This window comes from Mycteria americana, chromosome 7 (assembly GCF_035582795.1).
Source record: "Mycteria americana isolate JAX WOST 10 ecotype Jacksonville Zoo and Gardens chromosome 7, USCA_MyAme_1.0, whole genome shotgun sequence".
Classification (NCBI taxonomy): domain Eukaryota; kingdom Metazoa; phylum Chordata; class Aves; order Ciconiiformes; family Ciconiidae; genus Mycteria; species Mycteria americana.
Window position 1 is genome coordinate 30,838,925 of NC_134371.1, and position 13,358 is coordinate 30,852,282.

General features: G+C 62.5%; 2 protein-coding genes across 4 annotated transcripts; both read right to left on the minus strand.

Annotated features, from left to right (window-relative positions):
* Positions 1-1,249: 1,249 nt before the first annotated feature.
* LOC142413088 (uncharacterized) lies at positions 1,250-4,474 on the minus strand. Its single transcript, XM_075509135.1, is given in 8 exon segments — positions 1,250-2,193; positions 2,196-2,428; positions 2,546-2,833; positions 2,940-3,030; positions 3,104-3,212; positions 3,323-3,510; positions 3,698-4,239; positions 4,449-4,474. Coding segments are annotated over 8 exon segments (1,626 nt in total). The 3' UTR covers positions 1,250-2,044.
* Positions 4,475-5,040: 566 nt separating this feature from the next.
* KLHL30 (kelch like family member 30) lies at positions 5,041-11,474 on the minus strand. 3 transcript variants are annotated; one of them, XM_075507804.1, is made up of 8 exons: positions 9,846-11,474; positions 7,989-8,829; positions 7,730-7,898; positions 7,436-7,522; positions 7,066-7,221; positions 6,789-6,977; positions 6,079-6,224; positions 5,041-5,517 (listed from the first exon to the last, which is right to left on the minus strand). In XM_075507804.1, the coding sequence occupies exons 1-8, from the start codon at positions 11,315-11,317 to the stop codon at positions 5,266-5,268; spliced, it is 3,312 nt and encodes a 1,103-aa protein (XP_075363919.1). In that variant the 5' UTR covers positions 11,318-11,474; the 3' UTR covers positions 5,041-5,265. The 3 variants fall into 3 exon arrangements, with proteins under 3 accessions (XP_075363919.1, XP_075363921.1, XP_075363920.1); XM_075507806.1 differs by lacking the exon at positions 9,846-11,474 and adding an exon at positions 9,093-9,377; XM_075507805.1 differs by lacking the exon at positions 5,041-5,517 and having other exon boundaries at positions 6,137-6,275.
* Between the last annotated feature and the right edge of the window lie 1,884 nt (positions 11,475-13,358).

The following is a 13,358-nucleotide window of genomic DNA, read 5'->3' on the forward strand; positions in this document are numbered from 1 at the left end:
GCATTGAGGAAGGAAGTGGGCCTCTGGGACATATTTTGGGTAGCGCTTGCCTCTGCCAGCTTGTTCTGCTCCCAGCCATCCCTGCATACTGTGATGTAAGGTTGCACTGCAGGATGGGAGGAGAGGGAATTGCCCATGTTAGCAATGCACTTTGCTGCTTCTGCTTGATAGCCAAATTTGGAGAGCCAAGATGGAGTAGCACAGAGTTTGAGTCTGTGGCAAAAGAAACCCCGACAGCAGATCTCAGAAGGGCAACTTGCCCTCCCTTCTCACCTTCCTGCTTTTCACAGCTCTTGAGCTGGGGAGAGCTGTGTGCTGCACTGTGAGACCTAAGCCAAGCACCTGTCTCTGGTGCTCCCTCCAATTCCAGTGCAAGAGCTGGTGAGAGAAGCTTGTCCTTCTCTGACTGTCTTCTCTCCCCTTCCCTCCTCTTGCAACTCTTCTTTCCTTCCCTTTAGAAAGAGTACTGAAAGCACAACTCCAACTAGGAACATAATACACAGTGTTATGATACAGTTAATGACAATTTCCATAAAATGGATCATATTGTCCATTTTTCAGGACAAAGGGGAAAAGGAAGCACTGTGGAGCAGGTTTCACCATGTGTGTGAGTAGCCAGCCAGTTAGAAAGGCAGGTTCAACCCCAGCTTTAGTGGAAGTCAAAAAACTGTTTGCTTGTGTTTCCTGGTAGGGTGGGGTCTGCAAGAGGTTTCCTGAAAATAAACTCTCCCTGCCTCATTGCTCAGCAGCATCCTGCTACTGTGGGGAGCTCCGAGACCACCACCCCAGGGTGGCCCATGCAGAAGTGCTGTACATGCAGCTCCCCTCCCTTGGGGCTGACTGAGCTTCTAGCCCCCTCCCAAGACCTAAATTAGCCCCCCAGTAGCTCTGACTTCATCAGCTCTTTCGATTTTTGTGTTCAAGTGCACTGGGCTCTTTATACCTTGCTCACAGAGGACAGCTTACCAGCTCGGCAAGCCCCAGTCTCCAACAGCGAGTCCTTTTGTACCTTCTCAGGTGCATCTAGTAGGAAGGGAAGGTGGCTGATCTGAGCAAGACGGTCTTGGCTCACAGTCATGCATAGCAACTGAGAGGTGCTGCCTAGGCTGAGCTCCCCAGCTGAGCAGGAGCTGCAGAGGCCTTGTCTCTGCCAGGATGCTGCTGCCCACCCATTCAGCTGGGGGAAAAGCACGTCTTTCCTTTCAGAGACAAGTTCTCTTTGCCTTGGGGAAGAAGACAGCATTAAAACTGCAGAGCCAGAGCCCCGCCCCCCCCCCCCCCCCCCCCGCAGATCCAAGCACCCCCATGCACAAAGAGCTGCAGCAACAGCTAATTCACCAGGCTCCTTGAGGAGATGCAAACTGCGGAGAAGGCCAGGCAGGGCTAGGAAAGCCCTCGAGTAAGGTCAAGCGTGAGGAAGCCTCCTTCCCCTGCCTATGTGCATGGATGCCTTGGGGAAGGTGGGGCTGGGTGCAGTTTGGGCTAATCTCGTGGTGCTGCTGGCACAGCTTGCCCAGTGCTACGTGCCACTAAGAAATGAAACATGTGGCTCCCTTGCCCCATGCCCAGCCTGCCCGGCTACCTCTCCTGCAGCCCTTGCTCAGGCACGTAGCCCTGCGCCTTATCCTTGGCTCGGACAGCTATCAGAGCTGAAGCAAGGAGCGTATCTGTGCTGCCCACGGCCTGGGCCCTGTGCCACAGGCAGGGAACGCCTGGCGTGGAAAGCCACGGGACAGGAATTTGCTTTAATCGAATGTGCGGCATTATCAGGACATTGCTTTGAAGATTAGCTGCAAAGGACGTTGGCTTCTGCCAGCAAACATTCACTGCTAACACACTGCAGGGAAGCTAAAGCAATACAAATAGTCTGTTTTGGGCTGCTGAGAAGCTGGGCAGGGAAATCTGCTGAGAGTGAAAATGGAGGTGTGAGGCTTTGTCCCAGGCACCAATGCCTGGCATGGTGGGAGCTGAGCCACGGAGAGAAAGCAGCCAGCTGCTGCTATTGGCAGTAGCGTTTTCCAAGATAAACTTCCAGCCCTAGCCTTTAGATAAAAGTGAACTCCTTTAGCTCCTTGTCAGGCTTATTATTATTATCATTATTATTTATTATTATTATTATTATCCTTTCCTCCCCAATCTTTTGTCCAGCTTCAGATGCTTCTGCAGCATGAGCAGTATCAGACCAGCCTGCAGCTCCTGCAGCAGCAAAAGGTCTTCCCTGGGCTTGGTGCTGAGCAGGGGAGGTGTGACAGGGGCTGGCAGAGGGAAGGGTCTGGCCACTCCTGGCACAGGTTCAGCTCCCTGCATGGTGCCCAGCACCTTTTCACACCCCCAGCAGAATGGCGCTGAAATCGGAGCCGCTTTGAACAGTGAGGGGAGAGTCTGCAGCGTTGTCCACGAAAACAGAGGCGTACTGCCCAGCCTGGAGGGAGAGAGGGCTTAATGGGACTGGGACACCTCCTCCAGGCCCTGAGCACAGCCTGGCAGAGCAAAGGAGAGAGCTCTCCCTTGCACACAGCAGCCAAGAGCTGGAGGGGCTAATCACCCCCCCTTCCTTCTGGGAAAAGGACGACAGAGAGGCCAGTAGGGCAGCCAGTATGGTATGTGCCGTAGTGTCCCAGCAGACCTCAGCCGTGAGTGTCCTGAGTGTCGGAGGGGGGCTGAGAAGCAGACTCGATGCCCAGCCCTGGAGCTGGGGCCACAGAAGGCATCTTCCTGCCTGGCACAGTCCCGAGAGGAGCTGGCACCACTCACCTGCAGGTAAAGGACTCCGGTGACAGAGACGGTGAAAAGGTCACCACCACTCTCCAGCCGGGACATGGTCTTCAAATTGCTGCAGAGAAGAGGGAGGGTGGTGCTGTTTCCCCCAGGGATGCTGGACTCTTTCCTCCCCCCCCAGCCCACAGTCCCTCTCCCCTCCCGGCTTTGCCCTGCTCTACCTGTTGTGCTGGCAGTGGGACTGCACACAGATCAGCACCCGCAGACGATTCCCCCTGCACGGCTGCCCCTTCCTCTGCTGCTCTCTGCGCACTGGGAGAGAGGGGAGGGTGAGAGCCATCCCGGACCTCCCAGGCAGGCCTGTGAGGGGTGCCTGATGGCTCACCAATGTGCAGTGTGGCGGTGAAGGTGTAGTACCCTGCAACGGGGGCCATGTACTGCCCACTGGTCAGGTTCAGCCCTGAGCCGCGGTGGAACATCCTCTCCCTCTCCGGCTGGGGATGGGGAAAGGCTTGGGTTAGAGAATGAGCCCCTGTGCCAGGGCAGGTGCCCCCATGGGCAGGAAGTGTTGCAGGCAGGAAAGGGTGGCAGGCTGGGCACTCACGATGTAGTAGAGTCGCAGCTCCTGCTGTGCTCTCTGCTCCACAGAGATGTTTTCACGTGTCCGGCAGTGGAAGGCTGCTTCCACACGACAATGGGACCTGGCCTGTGGGTTGCCTTCACCCTTTTCCTCCTCTTCCTCAGGCTCTTCCCAGGCCTTCCTGCACATCTTTGCCTGCTCCTTCACCATGCCTGACCCAAAAACCCAATCAGGGCTTGGCTTTAGGAAGGAACCTCGGCTTTTCCTGGCCCCAATAGGAGATAGCGCTTGGCTCTGCTGCCCAGTCCCGCGGTGCCTCGTTCCTGCTGTCCCCTGCTCCTGCCCTGGGGTCCCCCACGGCCCCCCCTTCCTGCAGTACTCCCCGGGGCCGGTGGGTACCTTTCAGCAGGAGCTGCAGCTCCCTCAGCAGCTCTTCCAGCGCGGCGGGGGCCCCGGGGAGAGCAGAGGCAGCGCCTGGCGCACCGACTTGCAAGACAGCCTGGGGTGATTTTCCTGGAGATTGGCCACTGGCCGGTACCTGTGCTGTGCCGGTCCCCGTCCCATCCCGTACCGTGCCTGTCCTGCCTCGGGCTCGGCTGCCACTCGCCCGCCCGGGGCTCCCAGCCAGCAGCATCCACGCCTGGCGGGGGTCCACGCTGCCGGCACGGGGGACGGCCACCCCCGGCCCCCCGCGTCCCGCCTCCGCTACCCTCCCCCCGCCTGCTCCCGGGCCCGGCGACTGCTTCCGGGCCGCCCCCGGGGAGCCGGGCCCGGCGGCAGCGGCGCAGAGGAGCGCCAGGCACAGCTCCGGCAGTCGCATCCCGCCGCCGCCACTACCGGGGGGGCGGCCCTGGCCCCGGCCCCGCCTCGGGGCTTGCGAAGGCGCCGCAGGGCCCGCCCCGCCGCCGGGGCTTGGCCGGGTCCCGCCGGGGACCGCGCTGCTGCACGCGGGGACCCCCCGTGCGTAAAACCCCGCGTGGCCCGTGGGGAGCAGCGCGGAGCGCCAGTGGCGAGGGATGCCCCCCCCCAACCCGGGGGGCTCCCCCGACGACCCGCAGAGCTCCTCGGAGCGTGTTTAATGCTTCAAAAATAATAAAAAACCTAACACAGAACAGACTAAATCAAACGACGCTGGCAGAGCTACAGCGACCCAGTGCCGGTGGTGGGACCGGCCATCGGGGAAGCGTGACCTTGTGCTTGTCCTGTCCCAGGGCATCTTCTGCCACCGGCTACCAGCAGAGACAGGTGTGGGCAGGAGGCACCACCCGGCTCTGTCCCACCACCAGGAGCCAGGAGCCACCGAGGTGCAGGCTGCTTCACCATGACCCTCTGCTTGCTTCCCAGGGGCATGTGCTGTGCATCCCAGGAGAGAAACCAGCACGAAGGACCCCACCGCAGGACACTGTGCCACCCAGGGACACAAAGCATCCAAAAGCTCACTTATCTTCTGTCGTTCTGCTCCATGGGGCACTGGAACAGGTCTGACACTTCAATGTGGGCCAGCAAGGTGCTGGAGAGCTTTGGGTGTCAGGAAAGAGAGATTCCCCTGGTCCCCCTTACGTTCCCCTGTGCTGGATGTCAACGTGATGGGGGAAGAGGCTATGGCCACCAGGCAGCAATGCCAGTCTGTGATGGGATGGGCCATACTTTGGGAGGCCTCGAAATACCCTAAAAGCTTTGGGGTTTTGGAGGGGGGGGGAAAAGGCAGTTCTTAAAAAAAAAAACCAAAACAAACTACAAGAGAGTGTTAGCCAAAGCGTGTTTATAAGGAAAAGCCTTTTTCTTTTTCAGCCTCACCTGAGGTGGCGGGGGGGTGGGGGGGGAGGGGGGAAACACGCTCCCAATGCCCCAGCCAGCCTTGCAGAGGGGTTTCCATCTCTCCCCCCGCAGAGCTGAACTGGCAGCAGGGAGAGAGGCAAGAGGGGGAGAACAGCTAGGCAGGGTGACAGGCAATGCTCCAGGCTCTCTTACCACCCGTGGTCACCCTGGAAAGCCTCCGTCCACTTGGAGGTGTCCATGAAGATGGAGGAGGAGCTGTGGAAGAGCCAGAGGCAGGGTAGGGAGCCCTCCCGCGTCCAGAGGTCCTTGGCACAGTCATACACTTCCATCTCCACCCTGTAGTCCCCATCCATGCCCTTCCAGTGGCCGCCAGTGACGAAGAGCTGGTCTCCCAGTGGCACCATCCCGCCATTCTCATGGAGCGTGTGCAGGAGCTGCACCTGTGCGAGGGGCAGGGCGAGATGCACAGAGACCCCCTGGGGACGTCTTGCTCCCACCACAGAGGACATCAACCCACCCGGCACATCCATCCTATCTGTGAGGTTTGGGAGCTCCTGGGGCCATGTCTTGCTTCTAGCAGCATCCCTGTGTTGTGCTTGTACAAGAGCAAAGTTGGGGGTGCTGCGGGGAGCAGAGGGTCTAGAGGGCAGAGGGGACAGGCAGGATTTTGCTGGACTGTGCAGGCAGGAGCTCTGCACACCCTGCAGCAGGTGCTGGAAAAGGGGGGGTTCTGTGGGCTTCTGCAGTGTGAACGCTGCTTAAAATCAGTAACTCAGTGCAAAAGCCATACTCGTAGTGCAGGTGTGATGGGGCAACAGGGAAGGAAGGATTGGGGCATCTTCGGCTCCACAGGGGTTAATAGAGCCAAGGGATGAGCAGGCAGGAGGGAGAGGGAGTGCTGGCACCTGGGGGGAGGGTATGGTTGTGGGGTACTGGCAGGGAGGGAACAGCTGCCCCACCTCCCCGGGAGGGTGATTGCGCCCAGCCCTGCATCCCGCTACCTTCTGCCAGATGTTGGCCTCCGGGTTGTATACGTGGACCTTCTTGGTGTTGTCCCCAATGAGGTAGATGAGCCCATGCAGGGTGGCACAGCGTGGGGCCGAAAGGTACTTGGGGATGAAGGGGGATGTGATCACACCCCACAAATCTGCAAGGAGCAGCTGTCAGCAGCACATCTCACCCTTGGCTCTTGATGCAGCTGCCAGTGACTGAAAAAAGCATTGCTGAACCTGTGGCTATTTAAGGGGAAGTTTGAAAGGGAGGGGACAGAGCAGCCAGTCAGGCTGGCACCTGCAGTCCCCATCACAGATGAGGTTCTTGCATAAAAAAAGGGGGAGGAATATTGTTTGTAGTGGTGGTGTGGGATGGGGGAGACCACCGCGGGCTGCACAGAGGCTGCCCAAGGAGGTGGTGTTGTCACAGGGGTTTAGTTTCTCCATAAGGTGGGCAGCCTCCCCCATCTGTTTGCCCTGGGCATCCCACTCCACCAAAGCTCAGGTCCAGGCTGTGCTGGAGGTCTGTGACTCAAGTCTGTGCTCCTGGCTGGCCCCTGGCCCTGTACTGCAGCCGTTGCCAGACCCCATTAGCACCTGGTTGCATCCCACAGGACTGTGCCTTGTGGCACAGGATGTCACCTGCCTGGGGGGGGTCACCCTCAGTCCTGTTCCCCAGGAAGGCATTGGTGGGGCACAGCGGTGGGGCCAGCTCTCACCTTGGACAGGGTTGTAGCACTGCAGGGTGAGTGCGTTGTACTTGACGGCACAGGAGCCCACCAGGTAGAGCTTGCCCAAGCAGCTGGTGGCCGCAAAATTGCTCACGTACTTGAGGGCTGGGCTGATGGCGCACCAGCTCTTGTTGTAGGGGTCGTAGCGCTCCACCTCCACTGCATCCACCATCGTCCCTGCAGGGCAGCGGGATGCTGCAGCCACCCCACTGCTGCAGGGCACCCATGGACGCCCACCCCAGCAGCACCCGCAGAGTGGCCTTACCCCCAATGACATAGATCTCTCCATTGAGGACAGCACTGGTGTGGTTCGTCCGGGCTTTCAGCATGGAAGCAATGGGCTTCCAGGCACCATCCCTGGGGCAGAAGCACCAGGCCTGGGTCGTCGACCACGTGTCATTCTGGGAGCCCCGGGAGCCACCTGCGAAGGGATGAGTCAGGCGGGCCACCCCCTCCCAGCGCAGCCGTCCCTGGGCATCCCTCATCAGCAGCCAGACCTGCCCAAGAGGGCTTTGCTCAGAGAGGAGGGTAACCTCCGGCCCCATGCCAGCGCCCCATGCCCACATCTTTGTCCTCCATTCTCCATTCCCACTCCTTGAGGACACCCATGCTGCGCCAGCAGACCCGGCACCTACCTGTGACATACACGTTGTTGTTCAGAGCCACCAGGGAAAAGCCCCATTTGTTGTAATCAGGGAAGTCGGGCAGAGCCATCCATCGCCCTGAAACCCAGCAGAGCCAAGTGATGACCTCCCCAGCCAGCGATGATGCTTTTAAGCTAGCCCTGTTTCATGCTTCACTTCCCCGCCCCCCGCAGTGCCCCTCCTGACACCAGATAGTTTGGCAAGAGGTGGCTTTGGGGTAGACAGAGGGTTAATTAACATGCGGGGGGTGTGTGCACTTGCCCCATCCCTGCCGTGGGCACTCACTGCTTTTGGGGTTGTAGAAGGCGAAGTTCCTGGGAGTGGCTGGCATCTCCAGCCCCCCATCCTCATCCTCGCTCTCCTCCAGCATGCGGCCGCCGACCACCACCAGCACCTCCTCCAGCTTCTGCGGTGGTGTCGGGGGGTTCTTCTGGGCACCAGCATCGCTCTGCCCCTGACAGAGAGGCCGGGGCAGGACCATCAGGCTCCAAGCTGAGCCTCCCCCATGGCTCAGGGGGTGGGATTTGGGGGAGGGGGTACCCACCATGGCACGGGATCGGGTGACAAGGGCTTTGCTGGCATCCGAGTCACGCACAAGGGGCTCAGTGGCAAGCAGGTTCTGCAGGTACTGGTCGGGCAGTGAGACAAGGTGGGCCAGCTCCAGCAGCTCGGGCAGGAACTGGGCTCGGGGCCCCGGGTCGTGGCGTACCCAGCGCAGCACGGCCTCAGCCAGGCTCTGCTCCTCCTGCACCTGCAGCTGGTCGTTGGAGAGGTAGATTGCCAACCTCTCCTTGGAGAGCTGGAGGAACTCCTCCTGCCAAGAAACGGCTTCAAAGTTCTCCTGCAAGAAAGACCAGGCCTTGGAGGAGACCTCGGGGCAGCCGTGGCTCTCGCCGAACTCACAGATACCTAGGCAGTTGGTGGCGTCCATCTGCTGCCGGAGGTAGCGGCTGCAGACCTTCTGGATAGTGGGGAAGTGGAGCTGGCTGGAGGTCCGCATCAGCCCCTCCACGTTGCCCTGGTTGATGGTGACCTTTCCCGTGTAGGCAAAGTCAAGTAGCATCTCCAGCATGCCTGGGTCCACCTCCTTCAGCTCCACCCGTGCCGCAATGCTCTCGGCAAAGTTGCCGGAGAACATGGCATGGAAGTAGTGGCTGCAGAGGGCCACGATGCCGCGGTGGCAGGGGAACTCCCGCCCACCCGCCACCAGCGTCACATCCGCCAGTTTGGGGTTGGCACGCAGCTGCTGCAGCCCCTCCAGCATGCCCTGGGCATGCGAAGGCAGGCAGAAGTCAAAGTCGTCCATGTTCCTCACCATGGTGCTGGGGATGGCTGCAGGCCCTTGCCGGCAGGCAGAGCCCAAACAGAGCGTGGCAAGGGTGTTCCTGCCAGGAAAAGGCGATGACATCTTGCTCTCTCCCCCCCCACCCCGATGGCACAACTGCACCTTCCCAGCGCCTGATTTACAGGCATCAGCAGGGGCAGAAGTGCTCCCTGGAGCCCCCCCCTCCCACTTCCACGGGTGGCCATGATTTCTCCTCCCCATGCTCCAAGCTGCCCTGCCGGGGTTGCCACCGATTTTTCGGGGGTGGGGGTGGTTTTGGGGCTGGGCTGAACCCTGCTCTGGCTCGCTCTCTCCCGCTCTCACCTGGCCTTTGCAGCCCCCTGGCCGGCCTGCCAGGAGGGAAGTGGCCGCGGTCCTGGCACTGGGGAGGGACACCCCAGCAAGACACGGGATCCAGCCAGGACGGGGACACACACTATTTTTAGGCAGTGCCGGGACACCGCTCCCTGCTCTTAAAGGCACCGTACGGGCAGAGCTGCCCGCTGCTGCCCATCCCAGTCGCCACGCGGCTTTGCTGCTTTTTGGAAAGCATCCCTCCGCGGCCAGCTGGGCACCGCAAGCCTGGGGGAAAAGGCTCCTCCCAGCACCGCCCCCCCGCCCCACCCCATCAGTCGCCGGCGGTCCCTGCGATGTCCCTCCACCCCCCAGCTGTGGCTGCCCATGCCGAATGTTAAATATAGAGTGTTATCTCACTCCTCGGTGGCCACAAATAAACGGCGGCAGCCGCCTTGCCGCGGGGAGAAGGGGGCCAAGACACCGATCCCGGGGGGGGTGGTGGTAGTGTCAGGGCGGTCCCCCTCCACCCAAACGCTTTCGCCATCGCCCCGAGAAGCCTCGCTCAGCTTGGACAGAACCGAAAAGGCGTTTATTGTAGCCCGCGGCTTCACGCAGCCCTTCGCCCTCCTTGCCAGCGGGCATCACTCCTCCAAGCTGAAGATCTCGGCTTCCTTCTCCTTCCAGAAGGCAAAGCTGCGGTCGATGTAGCGGCAGATCTCCTCCCCCTCTCCCCCGGCCTTCCCCGGCCGCCGGGCTGAACTCTGGGGGGGTCCAAAATACCTCGCCTTGATGTCGTCGAAGCTGTCCTGCCAGCCCCGCCGGCCAGCAGCGATCTCGTCGGTGACGGCGCGGTGGAAGGAGCGCACCGCCTGCCAGCCGTGCCGGCCGAGCTGCTCGAAGACCTCGAAGCAGAGGAGGTGGCGGCCGTGGCGCTCCTCGGGGGGCAGCTCTCGCTCCAGGATGCGGAAATAGCCCAGCATGAAGAGCTCCAGCGACAGGCTCTCGTAGTCGGCTGGCCCCCCCCCGGCCGTCACTACGAATTGCTCGGGGGAGAGCGGGGCGCGGCCGGCGGCGGGAGGCGGCCGTGGCGGGGGGCGGCGGGAGGCAGCGTCCCGCCAGCCTCCCAGAAGCCGCTGGATGGCCGCCCTCTGCCGTGCCAGGTGGGCTGCCCCCCCCTCCCCGGTCCCCGCTGCCTCTCGGGGGTCCCCAGAGGCCGGCGGGGGGGGCCCGTAGGCGGACCGTCTCCAGTGGCCTAGGAAGAGCATCACGATCCGCTCCTTCCTCAGTCTGCCCCACTCCGGCGCCGGCCCCGGGGAGCCGCCGCCGTCGGAAAACGCCTCCTCGCAGCTGATGCTCGAGTTGCTGGCGGCCTCCGCATCGCTCCCCTCGAAGGCGCCGCGGAGGCTGCGGACGCAGACCCCGCACTGCCGAATCTCCCGCTGCGCCAGGCTGCCCACCAGCTCCCGGGGCTGCCCGCCAGCAGCGGCGGGGGTAGCGGCGGCGGGGGAGGCGACCTGTGCCCCCTCGGCGTGGGCCAGCAGGGCGGCCAGGCTGCTGACGGCGCCGGCCAGGCGGCCACACCAGAGGGGCAGGGGCTGCCCGGGAGCGGGCGGGGGGCTGCGCACGGTGATGCTGAGCAGCGGGGCGGGCAGGAGGGCGCGCAGCTGCCGCGCCAGGCGCCGCAGCTCGCCCTGGTACGCCTCGCCCCGCCGCCGCAGCCGCATGCTCTCCACCGCCCGCTCCAGCTGCTGCAGGTCTGCCTCGGTCAGCAGCTCCCCAAAGGGGCCCAGCACGGCCTGGCGGGAGGGCGAGAAGCGCCAGGAGCCCACGTCCTGCAGAGAGGCGCTGTCAGCGTCCCTCCGGGCTGTCAGCGTGCGCCTCCCATGCCCGGGACGCCCCGTACCTGGCCGCCCGCCACCTCCTCGTCCACCAGCCGGGCCCGCAGCCGGCGCACCATCACCTGCCGCTTCCACTCGGGGATGGGGCGGCCCCGCTCGTCGTGCGTGGGCACCAGGGAGTCCGCGTCTGCCTCCGCGGGGTCCGGCCCGGGCGGGTCCGCCGGCTCGGCCACCCCACCCTGCATGGGCAGAGTCACCGGGGGCTTGGGGGGGGTGCCACCTGAGGAAACGAGCCGGGGGCCGCGGGCGGAGCCAGCGACCTACCGGGTGGGCGAAGAAGAGTCCCGGGATCCTGGCCTGTTGCGAGGGCTTGAGGAGCTTCAGCTCCGCCGGCACCGACCTGCCGGACTCCATTCCCGTCCGGGTCGGATGGCTGCCTGGGGGAGAGGCGCAGGCCTCCTCCTGGAGGAGGGCGGGCAAGGGGAGGTGGGCCCCAACACCCCCAGGGCTCCCCACGCGTGACCGGGTGAGGGGTGCCCCGTGAGGATGCCCGGCACATCACCTCGGTCCTTGTGGGGAATCCTCCCCGGGAAAGACCCACGGGCGGGAGTTTCCTTCAGAAGACGGGACAGAGCTGCAGAGCCCCCGCTGCCCCCTCTCCCCCCCGGGGACGCTGCGATGGACAGCAGAAGCCCGGGGCCACTCCCGTCGGTGTCAGCCCTTCTCCGGGCACCGCAGGTACCCGGCTCATCCACCCCGCTCCCCAGGGGGCGAGGGGCTGGCTTTCCCCGGGGGATGGGAGCACCTGCAGCCCTAGCCACAGTGGGGCCTTACCTGCCGCAGGGGGCTGAGCCGGCCGCTGGGGACAGGAGGCACCCTGGAGCCCCTGCTGAGTGCTGGGGGTCGGGTCCTGCCCTGGCAACACCCAAAGGTGGGTGCAGCTGCACACCCAAAGTCCCCACGCAGGACGCAATGCGCACTATGGGGCAGGAGGGGAGGCCAGAGGGGTCGGGCAGCCCTGGAGCGGGCACGGGCCACGGCTGCAGCACTGGGGCAGGGCAGAGTGCAGTGAGCATTGCATTAATATTTGATGGGGGCATCAAGTGGCAGCACCGGGGCTCAGTGGGTGGCACCAGAGCTGGTCCTGGAAACGGCAGCTCGGTCACTTGGCTCCAAGCCTTGTCCCGCTCCTCGGGCCAGCGGAGAATGGCCGAAGCTGGTCATGGCACCTGCCCCCACACATGGACAAGCCAGGTTTTGGGGACAGAGGAAGGGTTTTGCACTGGCTGGCACAGAGGGCGGGTACCAGCAGTGGGGGATCTTTGGCAGAGGGGCCTGCTGCACCGCTGCCTGGACACCTGTTACCAATATGCAGCCATGCTTGTTTTCCTGCACTCCACAACCATCCATTATATATGGCCAGGATGGATTAGTGGGGCTCGGTTACAAGTAAGAAATTCCATAGAGGGGTTGGAATACAATCAAGAAGCAGCAGATCAAAGCCTTTGAACACCAATTGCCCTGCAAGGATCCATTACAGATTCAGCCTCTTAATCCCTGCCTGGACCCAGCGTAGGCTGACGCTCAGCACAGGGAGGCTCTCGTGGGAGGATGAGATGATGCCACTCTGTGATACAGCCGCAGCGCCAGAGCATGTTACACTGTGCCAAGCCCTCTGCAATATTGATGGGGATGTAGTACGAAACATGGGAACATGGCCTGGTGCCAGAGGCGCCATGCATCTCAGGTTAAGCAGACAGATATTGCAAGCCATGACACAAGCTGCACGTGAGCCCACTCCTGTCTTGTTGCTGGCCAAGGGGGGATTTTGCCAAAAGCCCTGCAGGGGTTGGATCTTCCTCTAGGTGCCAGAAAGCCGCTCGCAAACATCCTGCCTCCTGCTCCCCTGGAGTGCCGGGGAAGGACAGAACGGGCCACCTCAATGCCCAGCGTAGCCTGGGACCTCTGACAAGAGGATGCTGCTCAGGGGGACCCTTTGGGAAGTACCAAAGAGCCACCTCCCGCTTGCCAGCATTTTCTAATCTAAATCTCCATGAGATTTTCATCTCTGCATCTGTCTCCGGGACCCAGAAGGCCCTGAGAGGCCATGGTCACCCTGAGCAGCCTCACCCCATGCTCGGCTGCCCTTGCTGGGGCAGACGTGGCCCCCAAAACTCTCGACACCAATGTTTGGGTCCTCTCACCGGGAAGCAAGGACTGCCAAGGTGGCAGGCAGGTGTGGGCAGCAGCTCAGGCCCAACACCAGGAGCTCCCCAGCTACCCGGTCCACGGGAGGGGATGGAGCGGGGCGGCAGCGAGGGCTTGGCACCCTTCGGGGCACGCTGCCACCGCACAGCTCTTGGGGATGCCCCGGCGTGCTCCCCAGCTGGAGGGCAGTGGGGAAGGACTCCGGGTTTCCCTGAAGAAGAGACTCCCTAAATACGAGGCGCGTGCT

Coding starts and splice junctions, on each gene's coding strand:
- KLHL30 (XM_075507804.1), bottom strand. CDS start 11,317: ATGGAGTCCGGCAGGTCGGTGCCGGCGGAGCTGAAGCTCCTCAAGCCC. Junction 7,899..7,988: donor TCACCCGATCCCGTGCCATG/GTGGGTACCCCC, acceptor CCTCTCTGTCAG/GGGCAGAGCGATGCTGGTGC. Junction 7,523..7,729: donor CTTCTACAACCCCAAAAGCA/GTGAGTGCCCAC, acceptor GCTGGGTTTCAG/GGCGATGGATGGCTCTGCCC.